The sequence below is a fragment of the Carcharodon carcharias genome, chromosome 6, assembly GCF_017639515.1.
Source record: "Carcharodon carcharias isolate sCarCar2 chromosome 6, sCarCar2.pri, whole genome shotgun sequence".
Classification (NCBI taxonomy): domain Eukaryota; kingdom Metazoa; phylum Chordata; class Chondrichthyes; order Lamniformes; family Lamnidae; genus Carcharodon; species Carcharodon carcharias.
In genome coordinates, this window is record NC_054472.1 from 115,377,262 (window position 1) to 115,402,087 (window position 24,826).

Consider the following 24,826-nt stretch of genomic DNA (forward strand, 5'->3'; position numbering starts at 1 on the left):
TGGCTATTTTGTTGGATCACAGTGCTCACTTGTACAATTGTACCTTTTAATGTCAGTTTATTATGAAAACAAAGGGATAGAAATTCACTAGCACCTCAAGTATGTCATGTGGGGGGAAAGTGAATGGGTTGGGTTTGATTGTGGGTCAGGCATCATCCCTTGGGAGTGCTGGGGTGCCGGGAAAAAAACTCCTGCTCCTGACCTTTTACTAAAGTAAACCATGCCTTTTTGGCGGCAGATGCTTGCTGGACTGCATCTTTACCTGGAAAAGCTGAGTGGGGGATGCATGATAGCCCTCCTTATAAGTGGGCTGCATTGAATTTTTTTTTTTATATACCAATGCCTTATCTTGGGAGGTTGGTTCCAACTGACACCCTAGCAATGCCTATTTTATGCCAGACCCAGCATGTTTGGGTCCTGGTCTAATTTCTGGTCCTTCCAGCACATTCCCGCTAAAGTTACAGTGGGAATATGTCAGAAAAGTTGTGGATTCTTACACCAAGAATAGATTTCCAAATTGGGTAAGTTATGTGGAACATCAGTAATAATGAAAACTGCCTATTCCCAATTAATCTTTCAGAAACTACTTCAAGATCCCCATTGTTATGACTATTCTTATAGAAGCAATCTTTCAGTTTTTACCATCAGAAGTGGTATAAATGGTAAATAGAGCAAAACTGGGGTAATTCTGATAAATGTAATATCTATTTGGAAAAAGTGACCCATTATTCTCTTCTGATGCCTTCCTGAAATTGCACACATGTAGGTTCACATGATCCACCCCTAACTGGTAGTGGTATAAACTTTATAACTATTTTTTAAATATAGCAAGCCATTATATGCAATAGCTCTACAAATAAGTCACAGGATGGAAAAATTGAGCAGCAGAAAATGGGGTTAAATATTTTGATATCACAAGGTCATGTGTGTCATTATTATACTATGTTTGCTTTATCTATCTTAGATCATTTGAAACCTCTGTTAACATTGCTCTTCTTTATGTGTAACAATCAGAATTGATCCCGATGTAGCCAAAAGTTCTGATCCAGATGCTGAAGACCAAAGTATGATGGGAAGATTTGTCAAGGTTGAAAGACAGGTAATGATTCATATGGCAGTTCACTATCCAATGACCATCCATCTATGAATAGTTTTGAACAAGGATGAAGGACATTGAAGCACTGTCTTTCAGACTGAAATACTATCAGTCGAGATGTCATTGCTGTCTGCTCATGTGGGCCTTGAGAACATCACCAATCTTATGTAAATGAGAGCAGCTAAGTAGAATCATAGAATTTTACTGCATGGACAGAGGCTATTCCACATATTGTCCAAACAGCTATCTGCTCCATTCTATTCCCCTGCCCTTTTCCATATCTTTTCTAATATCTGTTTTGTTTATCCACTTTTCATTGGATTATAATGGTTCTGCTTCCAACATTGTTTCTGGTAGGGCATTCTGTATCCTAACAACTTTTTACTTAAAAGAAATTCTAACTTCTTTCAACTTTTTGGTCATGGACTTGAATTTATACCTTCTAGTTATTGTCACCAACTAGTGGAAATATTTTTTCTTATTTACCTTATTAAAAACTTTTATAATTTGGCTGTAATGAAAAGATCCCTAGTTTCTCTGGTCTCTCCTCATAACTAAAGTTTCACTCATCCTTTGCCTCACCTTAGTAAATTTCTCTGTACTTATTTTATCCACTTGATATTCTTCCTAGATTACCACTCAATACTTACTGCATATTTGCATCAATGCTCTTGTAGTCCATGTCCTATTTAAAAAATCATATGCCCTATGTCCTCCCATTTTCATGCATTGGAACCCTCAAGAATCTGATTCATATTAATGATGCTTGAGGCCCAATTTACAAGCCAACATTGTGTAGGAAATTCAACTCAACTCCAACTGGATGCATTAATACTTCATTAAGCCATGTAAAGCTTAACATATTACAATACATGAATGATGGGATACAGAGCCAAGCAGAAAGTACATCACCCACTCTATCCTGGATAAAGATGCGCCTCTTGATTTGTGCAATAGATCTGTTCCCTTCCTCCTCTGTGTTTTACATCTCGCCTTTAAAATTTTTTACACTAAACAGCCTGATTTTTCATTCTTTATACACCTGAAAATGAAGCTACACACAGCCTAATCCAATCAGCACAAAGTACACTTACTTCCCCTGTCCTCTTTAATGTCCCAGTTCTTGATCAAATCATCACAGTACATTCATGCCTGTTCCAGATTCCTGATCAAGTCCAAACATCAGCTAAATGCTCATGTCCTAAAAGAGCTGATTTTTTTTCAGCTTCAGTAACGAGATACAGTTTGTGGACTCAATTGTAAACTTGTATATAATAGTTGCTCACTAATTAAATATAAATGGTGTCACCAATGTTACAGCCCTGTCTTCGAGGAGGAAGAGACCTCAAATACTTAAGATTAACTCTTGAGTAACTCTGTGTCCTATAGCATTAATATCCATGTGGTTTTCATCTGCTAAGCTTTCCACCATACCTATTCATATTCCATCCAAGATTGCTCTCTCCCCACGTTTCTTTGCTCCCCTCACGGTGGTGATGTACCAAAGCTGATACCAGTAGTTGTGGTAACCAAAGATGGGTTCTGAATCATTATTCTCAATACATTGAGTTTTGAGAGTTTCCACTTAAACAATTCGACTTGTGCACAATCATTTGTTTTAAAAAAGGTGACCTACGTTTCAGTATACAGAGGCATGAGTAAAGTAACATTATTAAAATGAAGTAACACTGGCAAAAGTTCATAGTACATATTAATATATTGCATTTGTTCAGAATTATAAACTGCTAGCCCAGTCTTAGACCCTGTTGTTGTTCTGCACAAGTGATGTTTTCTTCCTCATTAATGACCTTCCTCATTTTGTCACAGTTCATAATGCAATTGTATGGTCTTTTGGGTTTGCTTCAGTGATCACTTGGTCAGCAGCACATAAGTATTTCCTCAGTTCTGATGAAGAGTCATTCGGACTCGAAACTTTAACTGCGTTTCTCTCTGCAGATGCTGTCAGACCTGTTGAGTTTTTCCACCTATTTTTAATTTTGTAGCGCAAAAGTATTGTTTCATTTACTGATGACAACTATCGTTTCATTGATTATAAACATAAGAACATTAAAAATAGGAGTAGGAGTAGACCAAGTGGCCTGTCAGGTTTGCTCTGCCATTCAATACAATCACTGCTAATCATCAGCTTCAACTCCACTTTCCAGCCTGCTCCCCGTAACCTTTGATAAAGCAAGAAGTGAGCCCGTCATCACATGCTAACTTCTTTATTTGGAATAGGACAAGTCACTGGTTCACCTTTCCATTGGTTGTCAACTTTGATCCATGGAAGCCAATATACTTCATTCATGTTTTGCAGTATCTCAGAGTCATAGCAAGTACAGGTGACACAAACACCTTTACCTTCTTGTACCAAGACACCAGTCACATGTTTGTCATATTCGTTCTTCCTTGCTATTCTGGCCATTTGCCATACACAATACCTGTACAATTGCTCAAATTACAAAGGACGTTTGAGTCCATGAAATTTACCACATTTGTTGGATCGGATGTGCCACAGATGATGGATGCTAGGGCCACACCTGCACAAAGTAGGTACTGTTCCATCATGGTTTCTTTAGCTTGTAATCACAAGCAATCTATGTGCTCCGTCACAATTTTAAGCTGATTAATATAGTACCATTTAACCTCTTTTTGTTTAGCCTGCATTTTCATTCCTCTGACTGTGTTAGAATGGAGGCAGTGGGGATTTAAAAATGGCAAATTGGACCCGATTCCGGGATTTCCACTCTCATTCTCTGTGCCCCTAATTTTCGGTGGCTCAAGGTAAGGGCACAGTGGAGTGAGCTTGCACCTTGAACTCCTGATCTGGCCAGTTCTGCTGTGGAGGTAGGCATCCTCTAGCCCCCTGCAATCTTTATGGAGTCAGGCCAGGTTTTCCACGACTGATGGTTCACGACCCCTCAGAACAGTCATGAACCATAACCTGGATTCGGCAACCTTTTGAAAGGTAAGGTCAGAATGCCTTCCCCATGACCCCCATGCTCCCTCCATGCCAATTCATGCAGCCCCTACCTGAAATGGCCATTCATACCATCCATGATACCTCATGCCCCCCCCCCCCACCCCCCCACCCACCTGCAATGATCTCTTATCATGTATGCTTGGGTCCAGACTCCCATAAAAGGCTTTACTTTGTTGACTTAGCTAGGGAGAAGGGTAAAATTTGCCTGATGTTACAATAAGCTATTTTATACTTTGATCTCTTTTGTCAATGGCTCAAGGTTTACTTTCAGAAGATAAAGAGGTGTCAAGTGTTGTTATTGATACTTTAAAGCTCTGGTTGATTGACACTTTTATAGGTTGTAGCAAAAGCAGTTTTTTAAAGTAAATTATGAATGGGTGTTTTTAAGCAGCTCGACACATGCCATTGTTATTATAGGGTTCATTGGTTCTGTACTGAGTATATATTGGGTGAATGAACATGGAAGTGCCATCAGTTGACATGGACATGGCATGGGGAATGGGTGAAGGTGTGAGGGGGTCAGGCAGTCAGAGCTAGAGGGCCTAAAATATAAAATATACTGGAATAATGTCCCAGAGAACTGAGGCAGGCCTTTAAAACAGCCCACTCCTCCTCCGATCTGCTTCCAGGTTAACAGGTTCCATTCCACCCTGCACCTGCCCCCCACCTCCGGAATATAAGTTTGATCTGACAGGGCACTTTTTCCCAAGGTGGGTCCGTAAAGTCAGGAAATTTCCCAACTCCAGCTACCTGTCTCAAAGACAAAAATCTGGGCCTTTGTATCTGCTTTAATGACCTCCTGTGATCGGGAAGGGTGAATACCATGTTGGCATGGCTCACTTTGCAGAACAGGTAAGAGCTGCCCATCCCCCAGTGGACCTCAGAGGTGTTACAGTGTGAGTGGCAAATGTCAGTGCGGCAGATCTGGCCAAGGGGGTGAGCCCTGGCTGCTTGGACTGAGTGCCTTGCGGCTCCAGGGTCACAAATGTGCTGAGCCCTGCGAAATGTTCCTCAGGTGGGATTGGCCAGGTTGGAATGGCGCTGCAGGTAGAGGGTACACTAATCAATACTCCTCTATCCTTCCAGGAGAAAACATTTCATAACAATGCAGAGAGCTCGCAGACTGGGAACCTCTCGCAATCTGACTTGCTGTCCTGTTCACAGACGCAAGTAGCAGCAAGTGGTATCCAAAACTCCTCACTATTTTCTTTGTGAAGCCCACTGACCCCTCTTATCCTGCCCGTAGATGAGGTTTTGCAAATTATAGCCTGCCTGCCTGCCTGCCCATTTTGGCCTTGCGATGGCCTGAAAATCACATGGGCTATGTAAACTTGGAGTCAATTGGTCTCTCAAAGGCCTTAACTGGCCAGTTAATCAATGGCGAGCGCGCCTCTGTCTTCATCGCATGCCCGCCTAGCGAAATATCGCGAGAGTGCGCATTGACATCGGGACGCTCGTCCAATGTCAACGCGCTTTATTTCATGCACGGGTGTATCGGGCGCATGTCCACATGCCAAGGGTAAAATTCTGCCCCTAGACTGCATTTGGTCTCCCCAATATAGAGGAGACCACATTGGGAGCAGCGAATGCAGTAGACCAAATTGAAGGAGGTGCAAGTGAAACACTGCTTCACCTGAAAGGAGTGTTTGGGCCCTTGGGCGATGAGTAGGGGGGAGGTAAAGGGGCAGGTGTTGCACCTTCTGCGATTGCTTGGGAAGGTGCCATGGGTGGGGATGAGGAGTTAGGGGTGATGGAGGAGTGGACCAGGGTGTCCCAGAGGGAACAGCTCCTATGGAATGCTGACAGGGGTGGGTGAAGGGAAGATGTTTGGTGGTGTCTTCATATTGGAGTTGGCGGAACTGGCGGAGGATGATCTTTTGAATGCGATGGCTGGTGGGGTGAAAAGTGAGGACAAGGTGGACCCTATCATAGTTCTGAGAGGGAGAGGATGGTGTGAGGGCAGAGGCACGGGAGATGGGCTGGACACGGTTGAGGGCCCTGTCAATCAGAGTGGGTGGGAAACCTTGGTTAAGGAGGAAGGAAGACATGTCAGAAGTGCTATTTTGGCATCATCGGAACAGATGCAATGGAGGTGAAGGAACTGGAAACAGGGTGTGAGGAGCTTAGCCCAGGTAGCTGTGGGAGTCGGTGGGCCTGTAATGGATATTGGTGGACAGTCTATCACTAGAAATGGAGACAGAGAGGTCAAGGAAGGGAAGGGAAGCGTTGGAGAAGGACCACGTGAAGGTGATAGGAGGGTGGAAATTGGAAGCAAAATTGATAAATTTTTCCAGGTCCGGATGAGAGCATGAAGCGGCACCAACACAGTCATCAAAGTACCAGAAAAAGAGTTGTGGGAGGGGGCCTGAGTAGGACTGGAACAAGGAATGTTCCACATATCTCATAAAGAGACAGGCATAACTGGGGACAATGCAGATACCCATAGCCAGAACTTTTATTTGAAGGAAGTGAGACAGGTTTAAGGAGAAATTGTTCAGTGAGAGAACAAGTTCAGCCAGATGGAGGGGAGTAGTGGTGGATGGGGATTGTTTGGGCCCCTGTTCGAGGAAGAAGCGGAGAGCCCTCAGACCATCCTGGTGGGGGATGGTGGTGTAGAGGGATTGGATGTCCATGGTGAAGAGGAGGTGGATAGGGCCAGGGAACTGGAAATTGGTGATATGATGTAGGGCATCAGAGGAATGGTGGATGTAGGTGGGAAGAGACTGGACAAGAAGAGAAGGAATGGAGTCAAGATAGGAAGACATGAGTTCCGTTTGGCAGGAACAGGCTGACACAATCTATACCGGGACAGTCCTGTTTGTGGAATTTGGTTAGGAGGTAGAAGCGGGGTCTCCGATGTTGGGAGATGATGAGGTTGGAAGCTGTGGGGGGAAGATCTCCAGAGGAGATGAGGTCAATGACAGTCCTGGAAATAATGGCTTGATGTTTGGCGGTGGGGTCATGGTCCAGGAGGTAGGAAGAAGTGCCTGAGAGTTGGCATTCAGCCTCTGCTTTGGTAGACGTCAGTATGCCAGACAACCACAGCACCCTTGTCAGCAGGTTGATAACAAAGTCAGGGTGGACCTGAGAGAATGGATTGCAGCAAGTTCAGAAGGATACAGGCTAGAGTGGGTGAGAGGAACAAAGAAATTGAGATGGCCGATGTCACACCGACAGTTCTCAATGAAAAGATCAAGAGCAGATAAGAGGCCAGAGGGAGGGGTCCAGGTGGAGGGTGAAAGGATCCATTGAATGGGGGAGGACTCCTGCCCAAAGAAGTGAGCATGGAGACGAAGGCAACGGAAGAAGAGTTCAGCATCTTGCTGAGCCCGGAATTCATTGAGGTGAGGACGTATGGGTATGAAATGGAGTGCTTTGCTAAGTTCTGAACGTTCAGCATCAGAGAGGGGAAGGTCAGAGGATACACAGTTAGGGCTTGGATTGGAAGAAGGTATGGGGTCAAAAGACAGGAAGGAGTGGAGGGTCTTGGATGGGCATTGGTATCAATGAATTATTGGAGCTTGCGTTCTTTAACACTTGAAAGGAAGAGAAAAGGTTTTTGACCTTTTTATATTTTTTAACCTGATTTTTGGGCTTGCCAATGTTTTTAGCAATGAATTGATTCCTCTTATTCACATTTTCCGCCATCTGATTGAGGCACTTGGTATGTTTTGCACCCATTGTCAAAGGTAAATACCAATAAATGTCTGGGTGTGTGTCCCATCATTGCCTGAAATTCCTGTGGTGGCATGTGAGCTTAGCCAAATGGCCATTAGACACATGAGCAGCATGAGCCAGATGATCAACAGAAAACATTTTTTTAGCATCATTTTTTAAGTCTGATTCCCCCTTTCTAAAACACACATGGTGGTATAAAATAAGCAATTTGTGCTGAATGCCCATTAGCTTTTGAAGGTCAGTAAAACTTTGTCCAGCAGCGTGTGAGCCCTGAACACTACCCACCAGCCCTGCCTGCAGATCGGTTCACTTAATAAAATTCATGCTACAGTGATGGTGGTGTTAGTCTTACATGGAAGGCTTCCATCTATTTTGTAACCTTTTGTCCACTGTCATGAGACAAGGTACACAGATTGTGCCCTGTGTACATAAATCTGTAAATGGGTCACTGGGCCCTCAGAAACATGCTGTTAGGGAGAAATACAGGATTACGCTGATGAAGCACCAGACACTGCCTGCATAACTGCTTGCTTTAGTTGGAGGACAGTGCTATGTACTTCTGTCCATTGACACTGCACCTTACCATCTTTGCCTTTCAATAGCTCATATCAAGGTTTAGCAAATTTGCCAAATTGTGGGATAAAGGTTGTTTGATACACATCCAAATCCAGAAATAAAGAAAGGGGATGTTTTTATACTGGCCAAGGTGACCTTAGGACAATTTCCACTTTATGTTTATCAGGACGCATTCCCTTTTCTGAAATTGAAACCCCAAGATTGGTAACTTCCATCTGTAACAATTTAGCCTTTAGAAGGTTAAGTTTAAGTCCTGCCTTTTCCAGCAAAGCAAATAATTCTTCAAGCAATCCTATATGGTCCATTCTGGTTCTAGCTGCTAACAATAAACACTAAGGCATGAAGACAGATTTAATAGCAGCAGCCATTTGTTTATGGAAAATGATGGGAGCATTATGAAAGCCTTACAGCAACCAATTCCAGATGTAGCTCTGGTCTTCAAAGGTGAATACAAATTTATGTCAGCCTTTCTTCCTCACAGGGAGGGCTCAAAACTCAGTTGCGATATCCAGCGTGGAAAAGTATGTTGCCCCAATGGTATGTGGGAGAACAACAGGAGCACATGCTTGGGTAACAGTTCAGTTTACAATAATTAATAGTTAGACTCCAACTAATGTTTGGTTTCTTAATGAGCCAAACTGGAGAATTTGTAATGAATATGTCAACCTTAATACGACATTACCATACCAAAGACTGAATAGTAGCTTCTACAGGCTGGTGACTATCTTTGGAAATTGGTTTGTGAATTAATATGGGTGACTATAATAGACCCCTCTCCTTCCATTCTCCCATAGCAATGTGTAGTTTTGGCTAAGATCTGTAGCCATTCTGCCATAGCCTGCATGTCTGGGTCCTCATGAGTGGAGGAACATATATGTTTTTTTTTATAACAATGACAGTGTGCACATCTGAAATTTCTGCAACTGAGTCAGTACTGATGTTGTAACACCACAAACATCTATTTGCATAATCTATCAAAACATCATGGCCAGGATTTTACAGCCCCTCCCACCTGGCAGGATATTATGGTCCTGCCGAATTGAATGGAGATTTAAATGGCTCGCCGCATCTGCTGGGGGGAGACACGCCACGACGGGGCCATAAAATCCTGACTCATATTAATTTAACACAATGGTCCCCCAATATCCCACCCATGCGGGGTTTTCCTGGCAAATAGAGAAGTTGTCACACATTCAGTGCCCTGCAGCATGATCTGGGCTGAGCTTAATTGAACTGTTAGTTGGAAGAACTCTTAAAGCCAAATTGAAATATGTATTTCTCCCCAGCCACAGCATAGCGATCAGAATATGGGGTAGGAAAATGGTCTATGCTGACTGTGTTTAAAAATATAGTCTGTTGTTGGGTCCATCAATAACAACAGGCACTACAGGTCTAGCAAGGCTATTGTGAGCAACTCCACTACCAAAGCTGTCGGGGTGCTGAACACCTTCAGGGTCGCTGAAATTATAGCTGAATGCCTTCAGCTGGAGCAGATGTTTGCCCCCATGCATCTTCTGTTTGTTTGGTTGGCCATATCCATGAATGCTAGTAGCTGGTCCACTCTAGCCTCAAAAGATCCTGGCTCCCTGTGGCCTGCAGGTGAAGATAGATGGATGGGCCTTCTGCTGTCTACAATCTCTGGCAAAGTGGCCTCGCTTTGCACAATTCTAACATTGACCAGTGGGTCTAAAGAACCTCGGGGCTGTCTGTAGAGTGGGGGTTTGTTTAGGAGGTCCCTCCACAACCTCCACTACATGGGTTTGAGGGGCATCAAATGGTAGGTTGACCAACTATTCATTAACATGTTCCCTTGCCAGAAATGCAAGTAAGCTTTTGAACCAAAGGTGTTGGCTTAGTGACACTAATATCCAAAGCCTGTTTGCCGGATGATGGAACTCTTTGAGGAACATTTGCTTAAACAATGCAATCATCATGCATCATGATCATCACTTTGCTAACCATTCGCATTAAGAATTGTAGGTTGGGTTCTCCCATATAAGTTGCAATGATGGTTTGCAAAAGCTGAGGGGTGCTCAGTGGATTCTTGACTTGTCGCAGTACAGAGGTCCATGTTCTGCGCAAAATAATCATTTTGGTCAACAGCAAGTCCAAATTTGCAGCTTGAACTGCAGCACCAGAAGGGATATATGATTTTAGGACGCTTTGCATGGTTGTCGACAAAACATTGTTTAAGCCTGTGTCTCCTAGTTCAGCGTTTCCTCTCTTAAAATCTGCCACACAAGGGTAACTTTTGCAAGGCAATCCACTCCATACGTTGGTCCTAAATCCCTTGCTCATGCTTGGGCAGATTCTGATTTCAGAGGATAGGATCCTCATGCTACAGTAGTGGGTGCAGTTTTCACCCTTTGTAATACACATTGGAATCTCATTCACTGGGTAAACGGAAACAAGTACTAAGATAAAAACAAAAAACTGCGAATGCTGGAAATCCAAAACAAAAACAGAATTACCTGGAAAAACTCAGCAGGTCTGGCAGCATCAGCGGAGAAGAAAAGAATTGACATTTCGAGTCCTCATGACCCTTCAACAGAACAGAAGTTCTGTTGAAGGGAAACCAGTACTGCCTGTCATTGCGGCCAGTATTGTGGTAACATGCAGCCCCTCTTCCTGAACACTTGCAGTATACGCCATCAGCTGGTTTCCCCATCATAACTGCTGATACCAGGTTTTGTGTTTTTGCAATTGTCTATGTGACTCATATATTATACTTTGACCTTTGGTGTGGACAACTCCCTTTAGGGATGTGGAACTAATTTGTGAAGAGCTCTATGGACATCTTCTAGTTCTTTAATTAGCTCTATCCTCGTATTCCTATTGATGACTCTTGTGCCCTTGCAGTAAGAGCTGCCACACCACAACTCGCATTATTCGGCTGTTGTAAGATGCAGGATAGATCGCCCGCTCCGTCACTTTGCTTTGAGAGCTGAATCGTTTCGATCGATGTGAATGACCTCATACATCATTGGCCCAACTCTTCCAAGGAGCGACAATCATCACTGGATTGCCACTCCGCTCCTACCTTTCTACACCACACTGGAGTTCCATATTTCCAGCCAGCACTTCTGTTTCTAGCTATTCCAGAAATGCGAAGCATACCTGAAATCCAACTGCTTCTTCATAGTGCTAAATCATCAGGAGATGAGAAGACATGCCCCATTTTTATGGCACCAGCTGCCACATCCTGGTAAGTAAAGAATTTAAATGTCCAAAAACTTCTTTGAAAAGTCACGGAGAGAAGGTAAGTGGATAAAGTGGTAGGATGGGTGAGGTAGGGGGAAAGGGAGTATGGTGAGCAAGGAAAGTGGATAAGGGGGTAAGGTGGATGAGGGGCTAGGGTGGGTGAGATAAGCAGGCAAGGGGGTAGGGTAGCAGGTGGGTGGAGTGACAGGTGTGGTAGAGTGGCAGGTGGGAGAGGTGATAGGGTGGTAGGTTAGTAGGAGGATGGGTGAGTAGGGTGGCAGGTGGGTAGAATAGCAGATGGGTGAGGGTAGGTGGGTCAGGGGGGTAGTCGAGTCAGGTTGGGTGAGGGGTCATGTAGAGGGGGCTCGTCAGGTTAGGTCAGGGGCTAGTCAGGTCAGGTCTGGAGTTAGTCAGGTGAGGTGGGAGGGAGTCAGGGGTCGGGGGGTTTGGGAAGTCAAGGGGGAGCCGGCAGGGCTCTGTATGAGTGATTTGAGGCTGGGGGGTGGTCAGTTGTATTGTTACCGAGGAGTTAAACTAGGATATTTCTTTCTAAGATTTCCTGAGTAACTATCCAGGTAAGTAAGTCGGAACTGTCTTAAATATCTGACTCTAATTCAGACTTGGAGACTTTTTTGGAGGGTCCCGGGAAACAGGGGAATTGCCAATTGGAAGTTCAAACTTCCCGGGCAATTCCCGTGAAGTAAGTGTGTTGAGAACTCTGCGAGGTTCCATAGCACATCATCTGGGGTATGTCCGGTCTCCGACAATCTGGAGATCGGAAAACCTGGGCCTATATATCTGCTTTCTGGACTCAGGATTGTGCAGTATTGACCAATAAACATCTACGATGATCTAAGTCAATCTTTTTCTCATCTATTTGACATTGATCAGACATCGTAACCTGCTTATACCTATAAATATCTTGATTCTGAATCTTGTTTATCAAGTCAATAATGTTTAATTTTTTCCAAACTTAATGACACTTCAATTTCAGCTATAGCCACCATGTTACTGGGAGCTGAATAGTACCTGTAGGTGTATAAGGGCTTTCTTCTCCTCCTGTCCTATTGTTCCAATAGAACAATTCTGAGATTTTATTTTGAATGTATGGCTGGAGTAGTCATTGTACAAGGAATTTGACCCACCTCCATTGGATACATTAATATTTTATTTAAAACTTGCAAAATTTAACACATTATGGTAGATGAACGATGGTTCACAGAATCAAGCAGAAGGTATGGCCAGGATTGTCCATTCATTGGGTGGGCTCAGCGGGAGTGGGCAGTGGTGGTTGCGGAGCCGACCGCAATCGACTCCGCACTGCGATTTCACGCGGGCGGGCATGCACGCAAAAGAGCGGTTCAATCTCCCTGAGGCATGGAGCTGCCTCAGGGAGATTGAAGGGCTGTTTAAAAAAATTAATGAATACAATAAAAATTTAATGAAACATGCCCCCTCATCTGACTGTGTCAAACGAGATGGGACATGTTTTTATTTTTCACAAAAAGTTTTTATTCAACATGTAAAAGATTTAGGAAACCTCATCCCACTCATGGATGAGGTTTCTGAAAAAACATAAAGGCTGCTTGGCCTTTTTGCCTGCCCGCCAACCATAAGGTTGGACTGGCAGTGTAAAATTCAGGTTATTTACCTGGTTAATGGCCTTAATAGGCCTATCAGTTATCAGCCGGCGCACAGCCAACTCCGGCACATGCCCACTGAATGGAATATCACGCAACGTCGTGATGATATTGGGACGCACGCCCGACGTCATTGCGCATCATTTAACGTTCTGGCGCGTCGGGCGCATGCCAGCACACCGAATGGAAAATTCTGCCCTATATCATCCATTCCATCTTGAATAGAAATTTACCTCTTGATGTTAAGCAACATGTTTGTTCCCTTCCTCCTGGATGTTTTACCTCTTAACTCAAAATTCATCTACACTAAACAGCCTGAGTGGATGTTTTATACACATCTGAAGACTGAGCTACACACAGCCTAACCCAATCAGTGCATTGCACACTTCCTTCCTTTTCCCCTCATATGATCCTGTTGGGGACCAGTAATTTTTTGTTTAAAGTAGATAATTTTGAGATCCCAGGTTCTTACTAAGAGAATAAAGCCACAAGATCCCACAGTTTTTAAACAATCAAAATGAACTTTACGATACAAAGTCAGTAAAGAAAAACAATTTATAATATCTATTTTTAACATTCAGAATTAACATGAGGTACAGGCAAACTGTGATCGAACACACCACACTGGACAATAAATGGCAAATGTGATCAAACCAGATCCCAAGGATTTCTCAGCAACCCACCCAGATGCCAGTGTCCACTGTAAGTTACACAACCTTCTTAAAATTCTGTCTCAGTCATGTGAGGGAGTTCAAATCTTCACTTTTGAAATCTAGCCTCTGAATTCCCTCCAAAAGTGGCTCCAATTCGGACTGCCTCAACAATTGCTCACCTCCTGATGCTTTAATCTTGTTTCCTGAGACTGCGTTCCACTGGCTTCCTGAGGCTGCAATTCAGCACCGACTCCACTCTTCAGCCATGCCGAGCAGAACACTACTGCTCCAAAAGGCTAACTTTTCCCCAATAGCCTGCAACATGTAGCCACCAACCCCCCACTGTCTTTTCAGCTCTCCAAAGCTTCTTCTGAGCCCTCACAACCTAGAGTCTGTCAAAAATGGCAGTTGTGCTGCAAGGGGCCTCTTCCTTTGCTCCTCTCTCCATAGGTTTCTTCCCCAAGTGATTCGTACCGGTGGTCTCCTCCCAGTGACTCCTTCTTTGATGGCCTCCCTCTTTGGATTCTCTCTCTCTAGGACCACTCCCTGGGTTCTCTCCCTGGGTTCCCTCTCTCAGTCCTAGGACTCCCCTTGTTATAGTGCCAAAATTGGTCCTGTGATCATTGTTTTTGTGCCACGCAGGCACATTCCCAATGTCCCAGATGGCCTACTCTTTAACTAAAAATCAAAGCCAAAATGGAGCATGCATGCTTGTTACCCTGCCGCGCTCCGCACATACCCAGAACTTTTGGGCCTGCCAGGAAATGGAGTCTTTGGCCTCTGCCCTGAACCAGGTAAGTTCCCATTTCTTAACACGCTTTAATGTCTCTATTATTGATCTGACAACTGCTGTGCATGCACGTTTGCATCAATCAGATTGCTGATTGTGTCCTGTCTTCCTTGCTTTGTTTATTCCAGCTTCAAAAACATGATGTAGATTGCTAACTCACTGCGCTCTATGCAATTCATTATGTCAGTTAAGGAAATCTACTATCACCAAGTTTTCAAGCAAATTAATATTTCACGCACTTGTGTCTCTTGTTTCAAGCACGAATTAAGGTCACATCACCACCTTCATACCTCAGACTGAGTGCTAGTGAATTTATAACATAATTATGTAAAAGAAGCTCTGAAAATATTGTAGAAAGTCCACTCCTTCATTGTCATTTATATTACATTACTTCAGTCAACTTTGAATGATTAAAGCCACCCATTATTATGACTTGGTTGCTCCTGTATTATTGTCCAATTTGTCTCCAAATCTTTCCTTCTATCTCATTTCTAATGTTTAATGATCTATAATATACTCTATTCTAGCCAAGTTGCTTCATCCCCTACACCATCTCTAAGTTCTACTACAACGATGGAAGCTTTGATTAACTTTGCCACTCCTTGCCCCTTTATTTCTGCTCTTAATATTTTACAATCAGGGAATTCAGTTCCTAGTTATGATCCAGACCAAGTTATGTATCTGTTAAGCCAAAACCCCATAATAGTTAATGTCCTTAGCTCCCCAGTTTAATTTGGAATACTTTGTGGATTGCATACATAAAGCTCATGGCTGCCTGTCTGTTTAGCAATCTTACTTGTTTTAATCCCTCCTCTGGTCTGTTCTTAGCAACTTAATTATTTTTCTTTTGCTTTCTTTTCTGCTTCCTCATCTTATTTTTCCCTCCTTCCATTTTTGTTCAAACCCTCCTCCGCAACACCAACTGATCTCTCAGTGAGGACACTGACCTAAGCCTATCCTGTATAGGCCACTTCTAGAACTGGCTTTCATGTCCCCAGATGTGATTATATTATACTGTAATTATCTATGAATCAGTTCATGGGAAAAGCGTGAGTTACATTTTATAAAATAAAGCTATTTGTGCTTTGAAACCAAAATGAATTATTTTTCTTGGCCTTTACCAGGGTTAAGCTTAGGATGTCATTTTGTGTTACTGATTTGGAATAGCCAACAAATAAAATTTATGCTCGTTTTTTGCTTTCTTTTTTAATATGATTTCATAAAAATCTGTATTGGGATGGGGAATTGTAAGAAATGGTTTGCAATCAGAAGTGGAACTGAAACAAGATTGCAAATGTCGCAACTATTACCTATACTTTCTCTTGTCTCATTCTATCTGCTCCTGACTTTGGGCAAAACCACTTCCTTGTGTTCGAAAGCATTGCCAGCTTATATGTGTCTCGGAGTGCCTCAGAGCTGCAAATTAATCTAGATGACAACATCACTGCTTAAATGAATTCAAACAGAAATACTTTTTTTTTCTCCTGATAACCCTTAGGTTCATTAATATTAAATGGATAGAATGGCCCTGAATATTTGCTTAGTAGTAAGAATCTCTGTAATGCAGTGTTCATTTTTTTTATTATAGAATAGAGATTGATAAAATGCTGCGGCATATGTTGGACAGATACCAACAGTAACAGTTGCCATTCGCAAGTTAGACACATTCATAAATCTATGTCGGTCATACTTCTGGTTTAATAATGAGGATCCCTACTGAATAGCTTGTGCATAATTTTATTATGTTATAATGATGAAACAAACGGAATCTTAGTCATCCGACTGGGCCGACAATGAGACATGTTGAGAAATGCATAAATAAATAAAAAATAAATGCAATTTTATTGACTGATCATACAGTACATAAATAATCAGCAGTAACATTGATTTGCACATTGTTAATTATGCATTAATTGTGTTTGACTGTATGCAGGTGGTAGCGATTAACTGGGGTTTCACTTGCATATATATCAAGAGATGCTTCTTGAAACGGTGGTGTGGTTGAGTTAGGAGGTGTATGCTTGTAATGTTTAACTCTTATAAATAAATGTAAGGTTGAGTAAAGATTCACTCCAGTACTACCCTTCACCAACTGGGTAGCTAGAACAGAATACTCATGGGCTTGGATAAGAAGGACAAACCTCCACCTATTAGAAAACAAAGTTAATGAAAGCAAAATCTAGGAAGAAATGTCAAAAATATTCATCTTATGCTGATATCTATCATCTACTTCACCTAAAGGTGGTTGTGATTGTTAAGTTGATTACATTTCCTCTGCTTCTTCATAGGTAGAAGGAATGGAAAAAAAGATTGACTTCCTTGTGGATATGCACATTCAGCATATGAATACTCAACAGTCTGCATCAACTGGGTACTATTCAATAAGAGGAGCAGGGACATCAGTTCAGCAAAGTCCCGTTGAGGACAAGGTGGAAGACAAATATTCTGAGATTAAAAGAGTTATCTCAAGCTATCCTGATTCCTGCACCTACATGGCTCCTCAAAGTTGTTTCCAAGTCCAAGTTTCTTCTGTTGGTCCATTTGGTTTCTTCAGCCAAAGTCCAGGAAGTACAAAATTTTCAACTTTAGCTGCTGATTTGTCAAGATTTCCACCACCCCCTGCTCCATCATATACTGAAAGACCAACTGTACTGCCAATAAGCTCACTGACAGATATTCAAGGTAACATATGCCCTAGCTATCAGGGAGGAGAGCTAGCAAGTCCTTTTTCTACAGTGAGGCATGGGAGAAGCACAAGAGACAGTGATACTCCCATCTCTCTCCTTTCAGTCAACCATGAAGAACTGGAGCGATCCCCCAGTGGATTCAGCATCTCCCAATCAAAGGATGACTTGACTTTTGGTTTTTATGGGGGAGGAAGTTGGCCAAAATCAAAACTTTATTTAGCAGAGGGCGAAACAGACACTGATACTGATCCTTACACGCCATGTGGTTCTGCACCTCTATCATCTACAGGGGAGGGAATTCCTGACAATATATGGCCTACATCAAATAAGCCAATTTAACAGCGTCACTGGTTGGCCCATAAATGTACAGTCACTATAAAAGGTTCATATTTCTCGCTTCCTGCAAAACACCTAGAGCTTATTGTTACAAGCATTTCACTGGCAAAAATTGCATGTAATGCATGGACATTGTGCTAGAGAACTGTTAACATTTTCAATATCCCAAAAGGAATTTTTTTCATAAATTTTAAAAATTGCAAAGATTTGCATGTTGGTGCATGGTTTTGAACAATATTAACAACAAAGCCTCACTTCTTCTGTGTTATTGTACAGTAATTAAGTAATTTTAATCCCTACAATATACGTGGGTTGTAATCTATGCAGAAAGTTATTAGATACATTTCTTTTTAACAATGTTTAAACCTGCAAGTAAATTCTTAAAGAGACAGCATCCCCTTCATTAGCCTAAAGTTTTGCCATAGCATTTTTTTTGTTACATATGCCATCTCATTGAGTTATCTACATGCTTTATAACTTTACCATTTTAATGATAGATAGATAAATTGAAAAATGCATTCCAAAAAATTGACGTTTGAATTTCAAAAATGAATTGAATAATCCACCCTGACATATATTGAGAAAAGCAAGGAAAATCATGTTCTTTGTGAAATGCATAAATCCCCAAATACACAGTAGTAGCTACATGAAAGAGGGCTGCTGGAGCAAGGGAAATAAACCAGCAAATTGATGGGATTATGGTTCTACCTCATACCTGGTGCAAATTTCACAATTCACCACTTCCCACTCTTAACTCTTTCAAATGTTTTCAGGATCTTTTGCACCTATTCAAGTGCACTTATCTTGACATCTCTTAAATGTTGTGCATTGACCTTTATGACATGAAGCATCTTGCAGGGCTATTTGGGGAAACTGAAGATTGTATTAGTGGCAGAATGCATAACTGCAGGATTATCACATTTTTAAAACATTTTGTAAAATATTTGTATTTTGCAGAGCAGTGAAGTGATATCTGTTAGAATCTATAGTTTTCACAAACATCCCAAGATCTTCAATGCCATATTATTTAAAATCTATTTAAAATATAACAAAATCATAATTGATTGTATCAGTGCAAGCTGGCAATTTATCAGATGAATACAGTACACTCCCATTCTAGTTGTTTCTTGTGATAAAAATATTTGAATTATTCAATCATTTGAAATAAATTATTTTAAAGGATACAAGCAATGAGGTGTTAAATGCTCAAAATAATTTTGAGATATTAGATAAATTGAGTCGATTGACTTTAAATTAAGAGGATTGAACTGTAGTGGCTGATTTATGAAATCTATAGTCCAGTAGAGCATTATTTGTGGTTAAACCAAGAATATTGCATTGCGCAAATAGGTTTCCTGCATGTTTCATGGTTCCCTTGATATCAGTAAGAGAGTTTCCACAAAGAAATTTGTTTTTTTTTATCTTTAGATCTCTAAATCCAGAAAACTTGCACAAGTAAAGGTAACCACTAGTATAAGTGAAGGGTAGTTCATGCTGATTAATGTATCGACTTGTCATTGCAAATTGTTACAGAATTTTTAACAGTGTGCACCATACAAGTAGTAAAAAAGGGTAAAAATGATATCCTTATAACTCCAACAAAAAAATCCAATCTGCACTGAGTGATAATGCTTCAAAGCTGTACAGCCAGATTGTTCAAACGTAACAATGAATGCTACAGATCTCCAAAAGCACTATAATGTCTGTAAATGCTGAGAATGCCATTACATCCTGCTAATGATGGCTTCCATTTCTCTTAGAAGGAATTGGATACATGTTCCCATTGTTTTCAGTTAGCATGCAAGGCTCATTGGATTTTAAATTATACTTCAGTTTTGAAACAAGAAGCACCTTTTAAAATAGTGTAACCCATCTACAAGTCTGAATGCACATAGGTGGGAGACTATAACATCACTGTACAGGATTTAGCAAGATATAAATCACCATGTAATTATTAACCATAAACATTGTGTGGCATGAATACATTCATCAATGATGAAAATTCAAAATCCTTCAAGGGGTTACTTTGGTGGAGGTTGTGTACAATGTATTTTGAAAGTGTTTATGGCAGCATCTTTGAATGATGAACAAGCCAAGGATATCACATATTTGCAACATTTTGATTTTACGTGTTTTCATAATCCAGCAAGATAACAGGATAAAAAGGGATGTTATCTCTTTAAGAAAATGAACCGAGGATGAAAGGGCCTGCCACACCTTTTGTAATACTAACACTTTCTTCTACTCTTTAATTGTGTTTTGTAATAATGAGCCAAATCTTCCAAGGAGTGGCAATCACCGTCGATTGCCGCTGTGTTCCTACTTTTTTACAATAAGATGGAGCTCCACATTTCTGGCCCGGATTTCCGAACTGGGCTTCTTCAGAAATGCAGAGTATACTGTTCTGGGAGTTCTTCTTTGTAGAGCAGGATCATCAGTGGAAGCCAAGCCATGCCCCATTTTGACAACACTAGCTACTGTATTTTGGTAAGTCTTCATTCACTAACAGATTGAAAAGCTTTGAGACATTTAAATAGCTTTTCAGGGCATGTGTGTGAGTGTGAGTGAGGTAAGTAGGTAGGGTGGTAGGTGGCAGGGTGGTGGTGTGGGTACGGTGCCAGCTGGCTAGCGTGGAAAGGTGGTAGGTGGCACAGTGGGTAGAATGATAGGGTGGCAGGATGGGTACGATGCCAGCTGAGTAGGGTGGCAGGGTGGGTAGGTTGGTGAGGTTGGGTCAGGTCGGTCAGAGGGGGAGTTGGAGGGTCAGGGAGCAATTGGAGATTTGGGGGAAATCGGAGAGTCAGGGATTAAGGGAGTTAGGTTTTGAGAGGGATTGGGGGGTGTAGGGACGGGTTGGAGGATTGGTGGGGTCAGAGGGTCAGATAGGGGAGTCAGGGGTCATGGGCAGTGGGGAGTTGAGGGTGTCAGTTGTATGGTTACCCAGGAGTTAGACATGGTTTTTGTCTGTCTATTATCTTCTGGTTAACTATCCAGGTAAGCCAGAACCCTCTGAAGTTTCCAACTTTAAGTGAGTTGGAGACTTTTTCAGAGGCTCCTGGGGAAAGGGTAATGGCCCATGAAACTTCCCGGGCAATTGGACGTTAGGACTTCCAAGGGGTCCCATAGCGCATCTTCCAGGGTGCAACTGGTCTCCAACCATTCAGAGACTGGAAGATCTGGGCCAATGTTTCAAACTATTAGAAGTCAAAGCTGAGACTGAGTAGCTGACAGGTATTTGTGCCTTGCCCAGGAAACATTTTTTTTTGATAATTACAAATGGCTGAATTCCAGGTTGCTGTTTCAAATTAAAAAGAAAACATGATTTTCATACAAGTGGCCTTCAGTGCTGTTTCTATGTTTTGTTAACTGTATTTCTAATCAACAAATTTGAATTGTTCTTGTAATGTATATCTTCAAGCAGCCCAACCTTTTGGGAGATTTAAGGTTCTTTCTTTACAATTGTATTATTTAATCCTATATTTAAGCTTAGTGTTTCTGTTCTTTCTTTAACAATTGCATCAGTTGTAAATAAATGGGTATTAAAAGATCTTGTGTTTTTCTGCTGAAACATCTCATAATTCCTCATCATCAGACTTTAAAAAAAAGCAACAATCAAAAAAGTGTATATGATGTGTTACGGGTGTCTACAGAGTTCAAGCTGTGGTTTCAACGATTCTGACACTCTGTAGCAAATTTGAGCTCACTGGAACCTTGCCAAACTGGCTTATTTTGCCCAAAACAGAAACATGTTTAAAAGTAGTGATAGGGCTACTTTGAGTCACTGAAGTTCTTCATGGTTAATGCAAATGAATAATAACTCAAGGCAACTATAGGGAGAGTGCTCTCAACCAGTTACATTTCAGAAATCATTGGTTAGATGTGGTCTTACATTATTAGAAAGGATGAACATTGGCTCTATTATAAGAGAAGCTGGAGCATTGCCAAAAGAAGATAAGCTTTAAAAATGATTGAGAACAGTTGACAAGATATTTCTTTTCAATCATTATGAAGTAACATTCCCATCCGCACAAGGAATGAAGAGAGCCAGACTCTTGGAGTCAATGGCCTCTTATCCAAATTTGTGAATGTTACATACAGGGGAGAGAAGCAAACTGAACTCCTTTTATTTTCTTGCCATCTGTGCATAAGCAGCAGTGTTTTAATTTTAGAAATAGGCTGTGGCGTGTTTCCCTAAACCCTCCAGTTGTGAAGTCAACTTTTAAAGTGACTCGCAACAAACTCTCTTTAGGGTTAAATCAAAATGATTGTTTATTCATACATTCAGACCTGGGGAATGAGTGTCTCAACGACATATACATGCGCGCACACACACACACACAAGAAGGAAACAGGAATGAAAGGAGTTTTACAACTAGGAATAACTTAACACAAAAGAAAGCCAATGGTATTGATCTTAATTCACATGAATGTCAGAGTCCTGTGAGGATTCCTTCACATAGGAGTTAAAGTGCAGGCGTGTTCAGCTAGCTGAAAGCAGGAGTTGCAGGATTCCTTTAAAGTTGGTGATGCAACAAAAGCAAGATGAAGTTGGTTTACAGATATTTGATCTGCTCTACAGGCTATGGCAGGAGCCTTCCAGAAAACCAGGCTTCAAGGAGGTTTAGACTTGAGGCAGGCTTTGTTGTCAGCCTAGAGTCTGACTTTGGTCTTGTCAGACTTGATGTTTAACAGCAGACTGACCTGGGAGTCCAGGAATGTAATATTAAAACTTTCTAAAGGCCAGAGGAACTTAGGTCAGTTTCAGGAAAACGATCAGTTTCTATATCTCTGGTCAAAATCCATTGTTTACCTTCGGTAACAGATGATATAATGAGTTTCGATGGCTCTCTCTTTGGAATAAGTCTAGGCTGGGGAAACAGACCATTTGCTGGTCCTTTGTTTCATTGATTGTAATGGGCCCACATAATGATAGGTGTGGGATTCCACAAGGGTGAGAATTGAGCTTTGTTCTGTAATGACAGTTGGGAGCTTCCAGAACTGTAGTCAACCTGCAAATTATGTGATCTGTTGCAGCCATGTTTTTGGTGCAGCAAAGTACCTTTATTAAATAAGCAGAAAGTAAGGTTTGATTTAAACAGTTAATGATCTCTTTTATGTCTTATGGACATGACACAAGCAAAAATCAATGCCTGATGCTCCTGCTGCTGTTGTGACAGAAATGGAACTCTGCTGCAAGGTATGGTTTCCAACAACAGCTGTACGTATTTTTGGATATTTTTTCATATGGCTTCTTGCCTCCATCCTACCCACATCTACATTCTCATGATTTGTTGCCCAGTGTGGCTGGAAGATAGTTGTGGTTGTTCGAAGTCAATCATCTCAGTCCCGGGATATCGCTGCAGGAGTTCCTCAGGGTAGTTTTCTGGGCACAACCATCTTCAGCTGCTTCATCAATGACCATCCTTCCATCATAAGGTCAGAAATGGTGATCTTCACTGACGATTGCAGTGTTCCGATCCATTCATCCCCTTGGCTAATGATGCAGCAAGACCTGAACAATATTCAGGCTTGGGCTGATAAATGGCAAGTAACATTCGTGCCACACCAAGTGCCACGCAATGACCATCTCCAACAAGACAAAGTCTAATCACCTCCCCGTGACATTCAACAGCATTACCATTGTCAAGTCTCTCACAATCCTTCCTCAGGGCTGGAAAGGAACTTGGAGTGGGAGGTGACGGATCCCGTTGTCATTGTCCACGTTAGTACCAATGACGTTGATAGGACTAGAAAGGAGGTTCTGCTGAAACAGTTTGAACAGGAGCTAAATTAAAATGCAGAACTTTCAAGGTAACGAAAATAAAAATACCTGGAAAAACTCAGCAGGTCTGGCAGCATCTGCAAAGAGGAACACAGTTAAAGGTTCAAGTCCATATGACTCTTCAACAGAACTAAGTAAAATATAAAAGAGGTGAAATATAAACTGGATTAAGGAGGGGGGGTGGTGGGACAGGTAGAGCTAGATAGAGGGCCAGTGACAGGTAGAGATAGCCAAAAGATGTCCTAGACAAAAGGACAGAGAGGTGTTGAAGGTGGTGATATTATCTAAGGAATGTGCTAATTAATTAATTAGCACATTCCTTATATAATATCACCACCTTCAACACCTCTTTGTCCTTTTGTCTAGGACATCTTTTGGTTATCTCCACCTGTCACTGGCCCTCTATCCAGCTCTACCTGTCCCACCCACCCACACCCCTTAATCCAGTTTATATTTTACCTCTTTTCTATTTTTACTTAGTTCTCTTGAAGAATCATACGGAGTCGAAACGTTATCTGTGTTCCTCTCCGCAGATGCTGCCAGACCTGCTGAGTTTTTCCAGGTATTTTTATTTTTGTTTTGGATTTCCAGCATCCGCAGTTTTTTTGCTTTTTTCTCCAAGGTAATGATCTTGGAATTACTACCTGAGCCATGGGCAAACTGGCATAGGATAAATAAAGTCAAAGAGTTAAATGTGTGGTTCAAAGACTGGTGTGGAAGGAATGGGTTTCAGTTCATAGGGTACTAGCACCAGTACTGGGGTAAAAGGGAGCTGCACCGGTGGGATGGGTTGCACTTGAACCACGCTGGACCAGTGTCCTGGCAAATCAAATAACTAATGCTGTAGAGAGGGCTTTAAACTAAATGTGGGTGAGGGGTTCTGGAGAGGGGATATGTAGGCTTACAAAGCAAAAGGATATGGCAGCATTGCAGGGAAACTATTTAGGTCATGATACCCAGAGTGTGACAGGAAGGGACAGAGCATACAAACATTTTTTAAAAAGCAAATAGGATCAAGGGGAGAAAAAATGGTAAAAAGGCTAAATTAATGGCTCTTTACTTAAAGGCATGTAGTATTCAGAACAAAATAAATGAATTAATGGCACTAATAGAGGTAAATGAGTATGATCTTATAGCATTACAGAGACATGGTTACCATGAGATCAAAGCTGGGAACTAAATATTCAGGGGTATGTGACTTTTTGAAAGGACAGGCAGGAAAAAAAGGTGGTGGGTAGCTTTGTTAGTAAGAGATAAAATAAATACGATAGCAAGAAATGATCTTGGGTTGGAAGATGTGGAATCCATATGGGTGGAGGTAAGATATAACAAGGAGAAGAAGACACTGGTGGGAGTAGTCCACAGGCTGCCTAACAGTAGTATGCTGTAGGACAGAGAATAAAT

General features: G+C 41.7%; 1 protein-coding gene across 1 annotated transcript in view; it reads left to right on the forward strand.

Moving 5' to 3' along the window:
* The window catches only part of kcnq3 (potassium voltage-gated channel, KQT-like subfamily, member 3), a 1,166,510-nt gene extending 1,148,867 nt beyond the window's left edge, over positions 1-17,643 (forward strand). The window contains exons 14-15 of the mRNA XM_041190084.1: positions 1,015-1,099; positions 16,906-17,643. Coding sequence (XP_041046018.1) covers positions 1,015-1,099; positions 16,906-17,643 — 823 coding nt within the window. The remainder of the gene's footprint in view (positions 1-1,014; positions 1,100-16,905) is intronic.
* Positions 17,644-24,826: the final 7,183 nt, after the last annotated feature.